Source organism: Lissotriton helveticus, chromosome 2_1 (genome assembly GCF_964261635.1).
Source record: "Lissotriton helveticus chromosome 2_1, aLisHel1.1, whole genome shotgun sequence".
Taxonomy (NCBI): domain Eukaryota; kingdom Metazoa; phylum Chordata; class Amphibia; order Caudata; family Salamandridae; genus Lissotriton; species Lissotriton helveticus.
The window spans coordinates 1,691,560,996-1,691,579,739 of NC_136059.1; the positions used below are offsets into that span (position 1 = coordinate 1,691,560,996).

Here is an 18,744-nt window from a genome sequence, read left to right on the forward strand (position 1 = left end):
ACAGGCCTGTTCTATTCAGCCATTTTAAGTTTTACCCGTCATTCATGACGTATGGAGTATTTTCTCCTCAGGGTCGCACACTTTCTGTCTCAGCCTGGCTTGGCAGGAGTCTTCATCTAAGTCTATGCCTGCAACTCCACTGAGCGTAGGCAGGATGCTCACATCCACACACAGACCTGAGATATCACTGCAAAAAGACCTAGAGCATCAATGGCCATAGAACAACCACATACCTACTGTGAAAGAAGAGCACACAGTGGCACAGATAGACAGAGAACGTGGTAGGATGGCGTCTGAGAGGCAGCTGATTAGACTGACAGTTTTGCCAGTCATTGTCTTTGTTAGAACAGATTCACAATTGCTTTATTAACCTTCCTGCTTCCTCACATTTGCTTGAAAATGCACCATTTGTCGACCCTCTTTTCAAAAACATTTCGGGGGGTTAACCCCGCGAACCCTCCACAGATGGTTCGGGCTCGCTCACCGCAGTGTAATACAACAATTATTTTACGCCTCACCACTTTCTAATGTCACCAGCCGCTACTGCCCCTCCCCTTCATCTCGGATTTGGAACATCTGTCTACTCATCCTTGCGCATGGGACAGCCTGATTAGTGAGGTTTGGCATTCTCTCCTTCAGTAACAGGTTTTAGTTTAATTCTCATTCACACGGGAGCCTCCATTTTACGTGGTGCAGAAAAGTCCACCCACCCCCTGAGCCAGGTTATGGGTACTGGAACGATGCATGTGCAATATATGGTTAAATCTGAGTCTTATACTTGTTTCTATAAATGTAAACGTGTAGCACACATGATCAAGATATCAAAACAGATATAGCTCTTCTACAAAAGGCACGCCTTAATGAGAATGTTGCCAATATATTAATTGAAAATTGGTTAGACAGATGGTGCGTGCAAGTTAAAACTGGCTAAGGGTGACCAAATTGCTGCAATTTATTATGAAGGTACCCTTGTCAGAATAAAAGACCCCAAAGGTCGTGAGTTACTCGTGCAAGTGTAATGTGCCTAAGTAACTAAAAGGTCAACATTTTTCACGCCTCACAGGTCGAAATGATCCTTTGCGCTTCGTCAGGACCAATGGCATATGCAGGCAGGCGTGATGGCAGGTAGGTACTGAGACCAAGTACACCAACGGAAACTCCTGTTAAGGTGTGGGTCACATCACGCACTAGCCTGTGGAGCGAATTCCTTCATACCTTTCGGTTCTTTCAGGAGCGGCTTCACTATTTTAGTTTTAGCCTGGCTGTAGCTAGTCACAGACTTGGCCCGCGCTGATTCATTTGGGTCCTTGACCCCTCCACTCACTTTCATTGCCACACCACGTTTTTTTGGTCCTGACTCATCTGACGACGGTTCTAACAAAAGATCTCCGACAAAGAGACACTTTGGAGGACCCGTGGGGCATTGCAGCACTGGCCCGACGAGGAGCTAACACCTGATGAGGAAGCATGACATCCTTCGGGGTGTGTGAGGGCAACAAGAGACAAGACATCATGCTTTCCTCTTAATAGTGGGTCCTATACCTAGGACTTTTCTTTCACCTCTCCATTTTCCCTAACGTCTCTCTTTTGTAACTGTGACTGGGTGACGTGCAGCACCCCTACTATTGGAACAGTTACCCTCCATTTGGTATTGTGACTATTATCAGGAGCACGGGTACTGGACCACAGCCAGCTTCTAGTCCCCCTTCTATTTTTTTTTTTATATATTGCCTTAAGCATAAACATGCAAATGTTATTTGTAGTAAAAACTTTCGTTTACGGTTAGATTGATTATAGCTAATATAGGCCTACATTGTTAAATGCCTACACTATTTTGCCATCTTGCTGTATGACACTTGAACATTTTATTTCTAGCTGAAGCTGGAGTCCTAATTATCGAATGTAGTGTTCTTTTGCTTTATTTTCCATGTGACAAAATCTTTTCTATTCTTTGTGATAATCATGGAATGTTTTAATGAGTAGTGCATTCATGAAGATTTCTGCAGAGTACAGGCTAGTCCCCATACCTCATCTTCTTACAGATATTGTACATTTGAAGGGCACTAACAGGGAAGGTGTATTGTGAGGAGTCCTTAGAACCTAAAAACCATATAATTGTATCATATTGCCATAACCTGATTAGACAGCCTCGTGAGAATTGTGTGTAGGTGTGCAGAATGTTAGAATTGCGTATTTTAATATAGTGCAGAGCTGTATTGAGTAGATTCAGACTTAGAAAAGAGCAGAGCAGGCAATTGTATAGTGCTCCCTCAAATGAGTGAACTGAATTTCCTTTGTCTTTCCATTTGATGCATTTTCATGCTGGTTCGTCCTCTGAGCATACACATTTTGATCATGAAATTATACTTATCTGATTTTTGCCTTTTGTAAACCTTCAACCTTTAAAAAACCTTTATGGTTTGAAAATGTAATCACTCACTGTGTTACTTGTGGAGCCTAATGCGCTTCACTTGAATTGAATGTATTATTTTGTTGATTAGGCTCAGTTGTGAAACTCTAATTATCCGATAGTGCTTTATGGGCCCCGAAATTTGCACAAAGAAAATCACTAACAGGATCCCAGGTTGATCCCTTATAGGTTCCTCTGATACTGACTATTAGATGCATAAATCAGTGTTACAGCACCGATTTCTGAATGTTAACCCTTAATTCAGTGCATGCCACCTGCTTATAGTAAGTGGATATATACCAGAAAATCGTTGCTGCATTACTGGATGCAGGAATACCAGGTGTGGTAATACTGTCCCACTTCTAATCAGTATTCATCCAAAAACTGGCCCAAGCTTGAATACTGGGTGGCTCATATGAGGACACAATTAATTGAGTTATTTGCCAAAACATTGGCTTATCAAACCAGTGGCTTGGAGCCATCCTTGTAAAATATAGAGCTCCACAAATTCACAGAAGAAGAATTATTGCCAGTTCATGCGGCTATCCCAAAATAAGATGCGGAAGCAATTTAAAGTCTCAGGTGGCCAAAGGCATTTTTGTTGGATGGGCAATGTAAGTAGCATCTATAGTATTTCCTATTCATGGAAATACTTCCTCCCAATCTACATATTGTCTTATAAAAAGCACTAGGTTCGCATGTTATGCCATCGTCATTATATGAAGCTATAACCCAGCAAGAAGAAAACAGTGTAGGTCGTATGGAAAAATCTTGTTTATAAAGGCAGATGCCAAAATATTCCCAAGATAACGGGTACAACAACAAGCCAAGTTATCAAGTTATTGCACAAGGCTCAGAATTGCTTAATCCCCGACAGACATTCCACTGATGAGAACAAAGCCTAACAAAATCATGGTCTTATCACTATATCTCTAGATAGGGGCCAGATTGGGCAACACTTTACTACTTTATCGTCCTTTGAAATCAACAGCTTGGTTTTGAAAAGAATATAGATATTCTCCAATTGCGTAAATTACTGCTACAATGACGTCCTCAATGGCTTGCCCCTAGATTTACAAGTGCAGCAGGGTTGTTCCCTTCCACTCCCCCGCCTATGCTTTAGTTATGATGCCTTTAGCTTATACTATTAGGAATGGAGAGCTCTCGACTTGGAATCAGTCATTGTAGTATGCAGATAATGTAATTGTGTATGTGGCAAAATTGGAGTGTTCGTTGCACGTTTCCGACTAAGATAAAAATGTACTGAAAGCGGTGAGAAACTCCGCACATACCTCATTGTAGTACTACAAACTTTTCTTCATACCAAGAGAAATATAATGGAACATCCTAGGTCTCTAGAGACGCTTCATATTGCCATAATGTACCACAGATGCTGCTCTTTGTGTAGTATGATAAAATTCAAAATGAGATGCGTGCTGTGGCAAACTCACAAGTGATACCTAAAGTGTAATCCTCGGAATGACAAGACACATGTGAGACCCCGGTGAGAGATACAGTTTGCATGTGATTCAGGTGAAATATGCACCATTTTAGGTCCAGAAAGTGAATGGGAAACATCTCTCCTGTATGGGATGTATTTTTGCTCCACTTAGCCTGCTCTTGCCCCACCATGGAGTCTTTTAGGTAGGCATTAGCCCAATTCTAGTCAGCTGTCATGTCAGTAATTGCTGCTACTTCCCCAGGAGTTCTCTTAGGGCCTGATTTAACTTTTGACGGAGAGGGTACCCTCCCTCTCAAACTGAAGTTCCACCTGCCTCATTTAGAGTCAGGGAGAAATTAAGGGGCATATTATCAAGAAACAGCGTTAACATTAATGCCTCTTTAGGGTCAGAAAACTGCCACTAAAGTGGCGATAATGGGCTTGATAATACACCCTTGTGAATTCCCATAGAAGCCCATGTTCTGGTGTGAACATGAGCTTCTATGGGCATTCTCTACTGCATATTATCAAGCCCATTATCGCTGCTTTAGCGGCAGTTTTCTGCCGCTAAAGCAGCGATAATGTTAACGCCGTGCTTAATAATATGCCCCTAAGTTTGGCAGTGACAGAGACTACTTCTCTTCACCGCAGACATACTTACTCTGTCCGGCCGTCTGAGGTTTGGCCATTGGTGGACAAATGGCCAGTTTTTACTTTCACACACCACCATCCAAAATGCAGCGGTAAGGAAAAGAAATGTAATGACGCCCACACTATGATATAAGACTTCCATGGCGAAGGGGGTTATTGCATTTTTTTTTCAAAAAGAAAGCCCTGCTTTGGGGTATTGTTTTTGATTTATTTTTTTTAATATATATGTTGAAATTTACAGCATTAGCATATTGATGGAGATACACATAACACTTTGAATGGATTGACAGGAATCGCTGTGATGGCGGTTCCTACCAATGTGAGAGATGTCCACTGGAGTGATGAACATCTCTAATTCTGGAGTATAAGTACTCTGTCTGGGTAACAGAGGGGCATATTATCAAGGGGGTTTATCTCCGTTTTTTTGGCTTTAAAAGCCAAGAAAGCGGAGATAAAATGATCTCCCTATTACCTAGCTGTCGCTAACACCAGTTAGCGACAGCTAGTAGGAGATAGCGACCATCTTGGGCCCCACTTTGCATGTAAGTGATATTTATCACTAATGACATGCAAAGTTGGCGTGCCAAGATGTTAGCGACTGGAAACAGTCGCTAACATCGCTATCTCCTATTACCAACTTTTGAAGATGTTCGCGCTAAGCGCGAATATCTCCAAAAGCTAACACCTGCCCTGAGCAGTTCTTAGCCATGTTATCCAATGGGAGGTGGATAACATGGCTAAGAGCATTAGCTCGGTAATGCATGAATATCGCTGACTTTTCAGCGATATTCATGCATTGCGGCCGTTTTTTATCGCATTTGCGATAAACCTTGGTAATACCAAGGTTTATCTGCGATAAAAATCGCCGCAGCTCAGCGGTAAAATTTTGTCTCTAACCAAGCAATAGCGATAATTATCGCTATTGCTTGGTAATATGCCCCAGAGTATTTACTCCATCACCCTGACAGAGTAAATAACGTGCTCTGTGATCTAAATCAGCCCCTTCTTTTTTAAGCATCCCTGATTTTGTATACCATGGGGCAGATTTACAAGCCGCCTGCACCACCAGTACGTCACTTTTAGTGACGTACTGGTGGCGCAGGTGGCTCCTCCATATTTACAAGGACAGGAAAAGCCACCCTGCATGACTTTTCCTCTCCTTGTAAATACGGCCCCTTCACACGCAGCACTTTGCTTTGAAGGGGCGTTCCATGGGTGTTGATGATGGTGTTCCCACGCAACATCCATGGAACAAGACACATCTCCAGATTTACAAGAAATCGTAAATCTGGAGATGCGTCTGAATGCTATGGCACCTTAGAGGTGGCGTAGGGTGGTGCAACAAGGAGAAATGTTTTCATTTTTCCATGTTTTTTCCCCTTTCAATGTGTGCTGCATTCTACAGTACGCATTGCAAGAGGAAAATGCCTGTAGTGATTGTTTTTGTGTAGGAAGGTTCCCCTTCCTGCACAAAACCAATCTCCCCACGACGCAGGCATCCTTGCACCATGGTGCAAGGTTGCCTGCGCCAGCGCATGACTGCAGTTTGTGCACCAGCGCCGACGGAAGCACAGAGATGCAACATACTCCTGTAAATATGTCGCATCCCTGTGCTTGGGAAGTGCCGCAGCGTGGCACAACCAAAGGGCTTGTGGTGCCACGCTGCGGAACTTCCTTGTAGATCTGCCCCCGAGTTTCTAAGGATGGTGGTATTAATAGCTGATAGAAGGTGAGCATTCTTGTTGGTGACTGCTGACAAAAAGAACGGCTTGCAGACGTGGAATTCTTCAGTAGCACAAAGCCCATGCACTGTGATGTATTAGGGGTGGGCCTTTCGACACGAAGTGCAAGCCCTTTTGGCCAAAGGGTCTATCGATAGGGTGCACGCAGCAGAAGTTCATTGTGGCTATTATTCCTTCTACTATTGGGTGCCAAAAAAGGACATAGGCCTTTGTCCTATTTCAAACCTGCATGCTCTCAACGAATTTCTCTGGAAGGAGAAATTTAAATGTTTACCATGTTCCAGGTTTTGCCTGCCCTCAACCTTGGAGCCTGTATGGTGGAATTGGATCTGCAGGATGCCTATTTCTATATATGTCACGCAAGCCTGTCAGCGCTACCTGTGGTTTTTGGTGGGACAGGAGCATTTTCAGTTTGCTTTGCTCTCCTTTGGCTCACCAGTGCCGCTCGTGTGTTCCTGAAAGTGATGGCAGTGTAGAAGCATATCTTCTGAGGTAAGTGGTCCCTGTCTTCCCTATCTCAACTACTGACTGTTGAAGGTGGGCTCGCCCAAGCAGTCGTGAACCACTTCCAGACTACACTGATTCTCCTGTTATGTTTGGGGTTCACTATCAATGTGCTAAGGCAACACCTGGCTCCTTCTTTGACGCTCTCCTTCATTCCAGCCATTCTGGGCACGTTTTTTTTCATCCTGGACATTCAGCCTATGATTCCGTTCTTTGTGCCTCTGTCCTAGACTTCAGTGAGGTCACCCCTGCAGTTGCTGGGAAAGATGGTGTCCTGCATTCTGCGGGGCAAGCACGCTCTCAACATCAAGGGGACCAGTCCGACCACATCCAGATTTTGGAGGAGGCTGCAAAAGATCAGCAGTAATGAATACTGGACTGCGATTGGGTCAGCGGTAGCCCCCCCTCTCTCTACCCCACCCAGAGCTGACAGTGATGACCAATGCATTATTTCTGGGTTTGAGAGGCCACCTGGGAAAAGTGGAGATCAGAGTTTTATTTTATTATTTAAACATATTTCATTGCATATCCTATTAGTACAAGGTGTAACGAGTGCACATCAGAGCTGCAGTGTAAAATGTAGGTGATACAATTATACTTGTAGCAATGTATGAGATGCGCACCATGTGCATTGCAAAAGCATACCTGGATAACAAGACCACATATTGGTAACTGCAAAAAATAGATGAAACCATCCCCCAACGCCCCAACTCACCCCCTGAACAGATTTGGGTGGTCATATTATAGGCAGAGTCATAACCAATAGGGTGCATGTGTGGAGTCTGGGGTGCCCAAGGAGGCATTTAATCAGTTGCAGCTGGTTCACCCCGCAGACACGTAGAGGGGTTCATCAATACAGGGGAAGAGAGAATAACCCTTTGGGGGCTACACCACTGAACCATCACCAGGTGCTAGGCATGGTTCCGTAAGGCCCTAGCTATATCGCCCCCCACTCCAGAGTTTACGCCATGAGACCCACAAAGAGCGGTCGTTTGGCAGAGTTTCACATAAACCTTCTTGAGCTACAGGCAATACACTTAGCGTTGAATGCCTTCCTTCCATTAAAGGGAGGCTGGTTCAGGTGCCTACGGACAGCACCACCGCCATGTGGTATTGCAACAAACAGGGTGGTGTGGGCTCACGGACCTTGTGCCAGGATGCCTTGCACATCTGGGAGTGACTAGAGCTGAGGTCAATCCACTTAGCATTGAAAGCCTTCCTTCATTCCATCAGGAGAGGTTGGTACAGGTGCTTACAGACAACACCTTTGTCATGTAGTATTGCAACAGACAAGGCGGGGTGGGGTTTGTGCCACATGGCACTACGCCTCTACAAATGGCTGGACCATCAGGGAATTTTTCTGGTAGTGAACCACCTGGCAGGATCTCTGAAAGCCAGGATGGGCAAGCTCAGCCATCGACTCCTAGTGGATCACAAGTGGTAGGTGCACTTGGAGGTGGAGCAAGGTCTCTTCCTTGAATTAGGAGAACATTGGCTCGATCTATTCACCAGTGCAGAGCGTGCGCAATGTCAACATTTCTGTGTGTTGAAGTTTCCATGATGGCGTCTCTTGCTAAGAGATGCATTACCCCCAGGGTACATCTTATGGCTCCTGAACCCCTTTCCGACGATGCCACTCCTGTCCCGAGTTTTGAAGATCAGCACCAACCTGACCCGTCATCCTAATGCAGTGGCGGCTCCTCCGCTATAGCAGAGGATCGTCACCCCACTGCTTTCAAGCAGTGCAAGAAACAAATGCATAAAATGATTATAACTTTCAGTTAGTATTATTTTATGTTTGTGTTGCTTTGCGGGCAGGTGAGTGGGTGGGTATTCTGAGTGGTTTGACCACTCCTAAGTGCGCAGTGACTGTTTGGTCGGCCATTTTGGGCACCTAGACCAGTCATGCGCACTTTCCCCGTTCTCCATGCAAGCTGCATTACAGCCTGCATGGAGAACATGCCCACCTCTCAAGCCCCTGGCTGAGTGCCGTAACACAGAACTCAGACCAATCACAACACTGCATTGCAGCATTATGATTGGCTTAGGGGAGGGAGCCTGGCTGGCTGGTTCCTGTTCCTGAAGTCAAAGGCAGGAGAGCAGGAGCAGAAATGCAGGACCCGGTGGAAAGGTAAGTTATTCCTTTTTTTTTTGTTATGCTCCCTCTCGGAATAGTGACCCTCCAACCACCCTGCACCCACACCTCCGCACGTGGGCCATGCGAGCCACAACTGTCCTAATGGCCCTGTATTGGGCACAACAATTATGGTGTCCATAGCTCCTGGGCAAGAGCATCTGTCCTCCAGTCACCCTGCCCCTCTGGAAGATCTGTTGCCGCAGCAAAAGGACATGGTCCTGCACCCGGGCCTTCCCTGGAGGAGTGTGGCTCAATGGTTAGAGCGGCAGACCCTGATGCAGATTTCTGGCCAGGGACCAGGGTTCGATTCCCGCCTCGGCGGGGTCTCGGGCTCAATTTCCTCTGACCTGTTAATTCTCGCCTCAGTGCCTATTCTAATCATGGGCCCCATGCTGCAACTTTGGACAATAGCTTGCTTAGCCTCCACACCGGCCCCAACAGCGCTAAGGATGCCTGGCTTCACCCTGGGGGTGCCCAGGAGTGGGCACTTCACAAGGAAAGCCAGGAGGGGTTCCACAGCGGTATGAGTATCAGTGCCAGGAAGCCGCATAGGCGACACCGCAAGGTGTCCGTCTGGTGACAGTGCGCTCTATAAGTACCATGACATTTACATTTACAATCACCACCTTCATGCTTGGAAATTGAGCTGTGACAGCTGAACACCTCCGACCTCCCTCCGAAGGTGGTTGATATTATCTTGGAAGCCAGATGTCCCTCGACAAAGACAGTTTATGCCTGTTGTTGGGACAATTTTGTGGCTTGGTGCAGCACACAGCAGACTGACCCCCTCTAGACAAAGTTAGCTGATGTTTTGTTGTTTGTTTTGCCTCCCATCCAGCAAGACTTTGCTCTGGGCACGGTTAAAATTGCATCATTCGGCTCTTTCGGGATTTTTGCTTTTGCCGGATCAGTCCTTATTATTATTTATATCTCCTGTTACGATGTATTTTAAAAAGCCTGTGACATACGCTTCCTCCCTCTCCCTTTGTCATGCAACAGTGGGACCTTGACTTGGTCTCCAACATATTTGATGTATTCCTCCTTTGAGTTGCTTCACAGCTGCTTCTGTGACTTCTCACTCTCAAAACGGTGTTCCTTGTCACCATAACATTGGTGTGGTGTGTAATTGAGCTTCAAGCTTTCTGTGTCAACCCGCCATACACCAGCTTCGTCCAAAACTGTTTCTGCTGTACAAAAAAAGCCTTATTCTTCCTGAAAGTTGTGATGCAGCTCAACGTCTGTAAAAATATTGCCATACCAGTGTTCTTAGCTCTGCCCACCCTTCTAAAGAGGAGGAGGATACACTCCATCACTTGGACCCCAAAAGACCACTGAGCTTTCACATCGATCGTACCAGAGAACACCAGGTAGATGATCAGCTCTGTGTGGGGTTCGCTGCAGCTAAGAAACGCAAGGCTGTGCAGAAAATGGTCCTTCTCCCACTGGATTGTATTGGCCAAAAAGCAGCTTCTAGAAGGGCTGCCTGCTCATTTCACCAGAACCAAAGCTCCTACCACAACGCTGACGCGTGGAGTTCTTGTCATGGACATCTCTCAGGAAGCTACAAGGGCGTAACACCATACGTTTACGAGGCACTACTGTGTGGATAGCCAGGTTTATAGAGAGGAGTTTTTGGGTTTGAGTCCATTCACAGACCAAACTCCAAATAGGTACTGCTTTGGGATCTGTTCAAAAGGTGAGGAATTTGTAGTTAGAAGATTCCATCAGAAGAACACTTTTTCTTGTATAGATTCTGTCTAATGGTAGATTCCTCACCAACCCTCCCATCCTCCCCATTCTGTGAATTGAGCTCTTTTCATTAAAATTATCCCAAGTCTAAGAATTTGGACACTGGTCAAAGCCAATTTGTTGTTGGGTCTCTGCATCTGGGGGCATGGACAGCCTTAAAAGCAACTGAAAGTCTGTGGGAGTGGCTCCTATATTGAATCCACACGTCATTTCTGAAGTAGGACGGTGCCAGTGCGGTACTGCACCTCGACACCTACTGGTGTACAAAGGTACTGCTCAAACGTTTCCAGTATGACACCTAAGGAATAGTCAAAAGGTGAGGAATCTGCAGTTAGATACAGAAAGAACGTTACTGAAGGTTAGTAACTTATTCTTTTACATCCATCAAATTTTACAGACATGGGGCCATATGTATCAAGCCTTTTTAACATTCGCAAAATTGGGCGATTCTCAGAATCGGCCCCTTTGCGAATGGCAAAAGGTCTTTTGAGATGTATCATCCCAAAAGGCCATTGCAAAATAGAGAATCACTAAATGTTCTATTCTCTATTTTGCGAATGCAATTAAGGAATTGCAAATTGCGATTCCTTAAATGCAATTCTGGAAGCACCAGAAATTTGCTATTTGGCTTTAAGGAATCACAATTTGCGATTTTCTAGAAAAAAAGCATTTTTTTGCTTTTTTCAAAGTGCCATTTGGAGCACATACATGCCCTTAGAGCATGTATGTGCCTAAAATGTGCACACATGCATATTTCAGGGGTGCAACAGGGTGTCCTTTTGGCACCCTTGAAATTGCATTCTCAATTTGCGATTCTCTAATTGGTAATCGCAAATTGAGAATGTCTTCCCGTTCATTCTTATGGGCCTCCTAGCACATAGGAATGAATGGGAAGGTATTCCTTATTTGGGCATCTCAATTTGCAATTCGCAAATAAGGAATATGTAGGATTCGTAAAATTTTTAGCAAATCCTACATGCATTACATTTTGCGATTCTCTAATTGCGATTCGCTGAAAAATTCCAATTTGAGAATCGCAAAACTCTTTTTTGATACATATGGCCCTAGGTCTCAGCCAGGCACCACACCACTAAATGGTGTGCTGTGTAATAGAATTATTTGCTCACATGCTTTCACACTGCCCAAAACCATGCAGTTTTCCAAGAATGTGACATTGAGTCTGTCTGCAAAAAATCATAGAAGCAATAACAGTGCCCCTATGTGTATGCTTTTTGGGGCGGATATTTCTAGTCTAGAGGTCCTAGTTCCAGAAAAAGCAAATCTTGTCAAATAGGAAAGCTAATTTTACCTATTTGAAATTATCCAGCCCCGTCAATGTCTACAGGTGGGAGAGCGCACTAACACAACTGTTTAATCAGAGCAAACACGGATAGATGCCAGTGAATCAATGAATAATTAGGAGACTTACACAATCATTTTTCATAATAAATACCTGCACAGATCAGCCTGATAATGCAATAGCCAATGCTCCATAGGGGGTGATATCAGTGTGTTGTAATCTAGGGGTTGCGACATTTTGTTTGATTAATCAAAACATAAATATCACTTGTTCTGAGCCTCTATACATACTATGCGTACTATTCTACATATATCGATGCATCAAACGTGTTTTTTTATCACATCTTTATTTTATTATTATTTACTGAGCAAATGTGCCCTTCTTTCCTGTTCTCTTTCATTCTCTCTCGTTGGCTCTGTTATTGTCTCTCTTCTCCTTCTCATCTATGTAAACATCTCATTTGCACTACTCAATGGCACTAAGCTAATATGTTGTGACTGTGACAAACGACCATGAGTATCTAATGAAGGCATATTCAAAGGAGGTCCAGCAAATCCGTATCCGGACAGATATCATGGTAACTACTGTGTAAATATGCGTCATATAAATTCGTTTTGTGTAAATTTATCTCATGGATATCCTTGAAATCTACCATGGATCCTGCCCTTCTCGGATTTTGTTGGAATACCCCTGAGGCAATGTGTTATCTTAGACTCATAAGAAAAAACAGTGTTGTTCACTCACAAGCACGACTTCATATCCTTGCAATGCTGCATAATATCCATAATTTATTAAGCTACTATCTCTTGATATTTGTTATATGTTGTTTGTGCATTATACACCTAAAAAACTACTACAGCCTTTCAACCCTGCCCATCCCCACACCCAAAAAATCAATATGACAGTTTTAGTTATTACCATTGTAACATTTTAGTGTAATATCGTCATATTTAGTGTTGTAAGAAAGTGCATATTTTTTTTTGTTTTACTATTTAGTAGTACCTCAAATCGCAGATTCAACTTTTTAACATACTTCACTTTTTTGTTTACTATTTAATAGTACCTCAAATCGCAAATTCCACTTTTCAACATCTGTTGATTCCTGAACTGAAAACGATGCTGCACGTCTGTCCTGAAATCACCAATTTGGTCCTGTTGGAAGAACATTGGTGGAGAGAACCACATCTGAATTTAGCTTTAAAAGAACCGGTAGAGAAATTCACATCAGATCTCTGTAGCACAACTCACGTGCAACCAGTTCAACTGGAGGAGTTCAATACCATCCCAGTAACGGAGATGGAAAGTAAGTAAACCTTTAAAAAGAATGCGATATTTGGGACCCTTCTGCTGGGGACATGTTTCATACTCCTACCCATAATCTTCATTCTCAAATGGCTTCTATGGGTATATTTCTCTTGGGATCACCTCCACCTCAACCAAATACCTACAGGACGCAACTAACAGATGTCACATATAATGTTAGGAGTTTAAATAACCCCTCCATATAGTTCTGGATATGGAGGCCCCCTCAGCTCCTTGAGACCCTCACAAGTAAGTAGCTGCGCTTTACAAATCCCTGATTTATGTAGCTCTATTACAAGAGATTCATTTGCTCCCCTCAAATCAATCTAACCTCCGTTCTAGCTCGTTCCCCCTTTTCATTTCAGATCTTCTCTTATGGAAGTGAGACAGCTTTTGTAGGTTGTGGATTTAAATGCGGCGTGGTTCTGCTGAGGGGATATACGAACCGGTGAGAGAGCGCTGCAAATTCTGGTGAAAACCAATTCCCCCAGCTGGGAGAAAAACGGGACGAACTCGCGTTTGTCTTCACTTATGTGCTTTTTTATTTAATCCTCAGAGCATGGAGTTTCTCAAGCAGGCACGCACAAATCTACGCGTTTTGGGATAGCATATCCCTTGTTCACGATCAATTTGGCTCCAGGCTCTCAGTCTCAATATAGTGAGTCACATTATTACATAATTTCCTGTTTGATGTTATTTTGGCCCTCGGCCTTCTGGATGATGTCGTTTTTTGCAATTTTTTTAATACATTTTTTTATCCGTCTGCATAGCCTATGTCCTTCTGCTGCAACTGCCCTTTCCAACGCTGTATTGGGTGTTGTGATTGGTGCTGGTGTTACTGAGATTACCCGCCTCAAAGGTTTGGGCTCTCTCTTTATAATCTTAAAGCGCTGCAAATTCTGGCGAAAAGGAACTGAGGGGTATCAATCCATCCATACTACTATTAAAAAGAGAGAGCTGAAACCTTTGAGGCAGGTAAGCTCAAGAAGTACAGCACCAATCACAACACCCAATACAGCATTGTAAAGGGGAGTTGCAGCAGATGGACATAGGCTATACACCAGCCCAACATATTCTTTGTAAGGGGAAAAAACATTGTGGGGCAAAGTAGTCCGTAGGATTGGCACCAGCTCCGAGGTGGGCGTGTGAAAAGCCATTATACAGCATTTTGGGCGTGTCGTTTAGCGTTGTGGGCGTGTGCGGTCTGATACTCACACCTGCAGCATCGGCGTCAGGATGGCGTTTTATCATGTCGCGAATGGCGTTTTGGGTGTTTCGTTTAGCGTTGTGGGCGTGTGCGGTCTGATACTCACGCCTGCAGCATCGGCGTCAGGATAGCGTTCTATCACGTCGGGGCGTCGGCGGGAGCAGACACTGACGCGGTGTGTGGCGTGTAAGTGCCCCGCATGTTTGTGTGCGTCTAGCATCGGCGAGAGCGGACACTGACGCGGTGTGTGGTGTCTAAGTGCCCGGACAACGTCGGACGGGCGGGAGCGGACACTGACGCGGTGTGTGGCATGTAAGTGCCCGGACAACGTCGGGACGGGCTGCTAGTCCACCTATAAAAGAATATACACCATCTGTGGTGGAGAGCGATATAATCTTAAAACATTACTTACATACATAATCTTTGAGCCTATATAGTTTAGTTAGGCATCTACCAAACCTTCTGTACCTTCTACTGTGTTTCGTACTCTGTTCTGTAGTCATACCATTAGCCAGTTCAGTTTGTGGAGCACTAATCCTCGTCTCTGACTGCAAGGCGAAAGGTGAAGATTGGAATGATTGTAGTAAATGGGAAGTTAGATCCTCTCTTCTCCATACATTTCTAGGGTTACTACTTACATCATTGTTATTATTCTGCAAAAGCCAATTGTAATCTGTCTTAACATTTGGTTTTTCCTTAACGACACAATTGCTGCGTAAGGAAATATGGCTGAAAATCCACACTTATCCATCACTTAGAAGAAGCGAGTTGCACAATCTCTTCTCTATCTGTAAAGGTTTTTTAAATTTTCCTTCTCTTTTCTAGTCTAGATATCCTCACTTTCACCTAATCATCCACCTTCACAACATACTGCTTGCATTTGTGTTTATTATCATTACACTCTGTGTATGCATCCTGAGCGCTTTTTTTTCCTAATGTTTGTAGGTGAGCAGTTTACTCCCCTAGACTCAGCCATCCTGCCTAAGTTGTATTTAGTAACCACTGTTATTTCAAAAGGACTATACCTTGTTATTACACAAGGTGTTATCCTGTACGCTCATACCATGCTCATAACCTCCTTGCTCCAATTCAAATTTGCATAATTAGCAAGCTGTATGGTACCCTTTATAACACGGTTAAAGCGCTCCACTACATCCTTTCCAGCAGGATGGTATATAAATGTAGTTCTATGAATGATCCAATCTTCTTTACAAGTGACTTAAAGATTCAGACATAAATTGTGGTCCATTATCAATAATAATTATTTTAGGCAACCATACTAATTTAAAATGGCTTCCGAGCCTGCCTTTGAATCAATTTCAACTTCTGGCCCCTTTGAGAAATAATCAGTCATAACAACAAGAAATGTCTGCGTAAGTTTCCATTTTTCAGATCCATGATATTTACAATACTTTTTTCTCATGGAATGTTTGCAGCATTAACTGGACATAAAGGGGGTTTCATGGTAGGTTGTGTCTGCATTATTACTCAACATGCAATTCCTAACCAATTTCTCAATGGTCCTAGCCATACCTGGCCACTAGTGTGAGTGTTTCACTCTAGATTTAGTTGTAGTAATTTCTAGTTGTCCCTAATGACAAATTGTTAGTAGTTTCTCTCTAAGGCTTAAGGGGGCACCAATTTACCATTTCTCAAGATGTTCCCATCTAAGACGGAAAGTTATTGCCTTAACTCCAAAAAGATTTGTAATTCGTTCCTTAACTGTATTTCCAGTCATCCTTTTATGACCCATTTTGACATTTGGCTTAAAATGGGATCCTTCTCCTGCGCACTCATCCAATCCTCTTGTACAATGCCATTTTCATCTTTAAAAATATCTGCAACTCGACATTCCTCAAATTCACTCTTGGTAGCATACTTCAGTGGTAATGGAAGACAACTGAGGAAATCTGCAATCCTGTTTTTAACCCCATGCACACATTGAAGAGTATAATTGAATCCTAACAATCTTATTGACATCCATGCCAAACATGGGAATGCATTATACAATTACCCATGATCAGAACGTTTGTAAGGGGCCGGTGATCACTTTGTAGGGTTACACGAGTACCCCAGATGTACTGTTTAAAATGTTCCACACCCATTAGGGGCATACAAGTACCTCTCTCTCGATGACTGAATACTTACTTCTCCTCTATGGGTAAGAGTGAACGGGATGCAAAAGCAACGACATTTTCTTTCTCATCAGAGTCAATTTGTTTCAATGCTGCCCTCAATCCTCACTCAGACAGTACTTCTAAAGGCTGTGTTAAAACCTTGCACAGGTGGTTCATTGTGAAAAGTATCTTTCAATTCCTGGAATACTCTCTGACATTCATCAGACCATTTAAATTTGTTTTTCAGTTTTAGGAGTTGCTGAATTGGATACGTTTTACTAGAGTAGTTATTAACTAATTTGGAATCAAACTCAGCACGGCCCAAAAATGCCCTCGCCTCACCCTTGTTCTTAGGAGAGGGTGAATTCTTCAGGCATTCTACTAATTCTGCCTTTGGTTTTATGCTATCTCCACTTACTTCATGGCCTAGATATGTAACCTTTTGTTTAAAAATGTTACATTTACTACATTCAGCTGTATGGCCATTTTCATTTAAAACGTCTAATATTTGTAGATAAGTTTTATCATGTTCCGAATTAATTTTGACCATGACTAAAATGCTGTCCCAGAAGAATATCACTTTCTTCCTTCCCTTAAACAGTTCATGCATTAATCTTTGGAACAACGCCCTAACTGAAGGAAATCAAAATGGTGCTCTAGCAAATTTGCAGCAACGAAATACAGTCATAAACACTGTTAGCCTTTTACTCTCTGGATGTAAAGGAACTTTGGGGTAGATGTATCAACATACCCTTTTGCGATTTCTAAATAGCGATTTTTAAGGAATCGCTATTTAGAAATCGCAAAATGGGATGTAAGTAGAAATTCGCTATTTTTTAGCTATTTCCGATTCTTCCTTATATGCGAATTTGCAATTTGCGAATTCGCAATTAAGGAATAATTTCCCATTCATTCCTATGGGCCAGGAGGCCCATAGGAATGATTGTGAAATACTTCTCTATTTGCGATTCGCAATTTGCTAATCGCAAATTGAGAATAATTTCAAGGGTGCAGGGGTGTCTCAAGAACACCCTGCTGCACCCCTGAAATGTACATGTGTGTGCATATGGTGCACATACATGCCCTATGGGCATGTATGTGCATCACATGCCACCTTCACAAAAGCCAAATTGTGCATTTTTAAAAGAATTTGCAAATTACCACCAACTACAAGTTGGTGGTAATTTGCGATTTCTTAACCTAAATTCGCAATTCCAAAATGCTACATACATAGCATTTAAGGAATCGCAAAAATGTGATTCCTTAAATGCTTAAGCAAAATAAGGAATCGCAAATTTTTGCGATTCTTTATTTTGCGATTTTTTGTTACATGACAAAACATGCAAAAAGAACATTTGCGATTCGCAAACGACGGAATTCTGTGAATTCCGGCCTTTGCGAATCGCAAACGACTTGATACATCTACCCCCTGGTGCGAGGCTGAAATAAGGTCATTTATACTGAACCACTTTACACCCTTGGTCATGGATAACATCTCATACATTTTCCACAGGTGAAATTGAACTTCTAAAAGGTTCTTGTTTAAATTTCTTAAGTCCAAATATAACCTCAACTTGCCATTAGACTTCCTTGCCACTAACAAATGAGCCAACCAATCAGAGAACTCAGCGAGTTCTAGTATTTCTACCTTCCATTCCAAAAACAATCCTAAGAGGCATTTTCCTCCTTCTATGCACATGGAAAGAAGAAAAAATTAGGAGAAATAAAATTATTTCTCCTCGTTATGCCTGCTCTGGAGAGGCGTAAGGTTTTGCCATTGCCCCAGGTTTACGTGATTAATTTTGGGACAGAGTCAAAATCCATGGGTGTTGCGTGGGAACACTCACCTCGATGTCCATGAAACGCCTCACTGGTGCAGAGTAAGGCAACCCAGCAATATCTGCTGCTTTGTCTTACTCCATGTCTATTAGGCCATGCAAAATGGCTTTGCATGGCCTCATAAATATGGTTGAGAAGAAAACTGATGCTCTGGCGATGCAAGCCTCTCATAAATAAGCCTTCAAGTGTAAATATTTGGCTCTGTGACTGAACACCCGAGGACAGTTATTGTTTGTAACAAAATGAATGGCCTCCTTCTTGACGTAAGAAGTCTTCTTTCACACATCAATATGAGGCAACAACATAAAATGCATTTAAATTAATCTTGATTCAGATGTGTAAAGT

The 18,744-nt window shown here is 43.1% G+C and overlaps 1 protein-coding gene across 1 annotated transcript in view; it reads left to right on the plus strand.

The window, feature by feature from the left end:
- Positions 1-18,744, plus strand: part of SHOC1 (shortage in chiasmata 1) — a 1,878,679-nt gene that overhangs the window by 685,987 nt on the left and 1,173,948 nt on the right. The window contains exon 12 of the mRNA XM_078676649.1: positions 12,995-13,237. Coding sequence (XP_078532775.1) covers positions 12,995-13,237 — 243 coding nt within the window. The remainder of the gene's footprint in view (positions 1-12,994; positions 13,238-18,744) is intronic.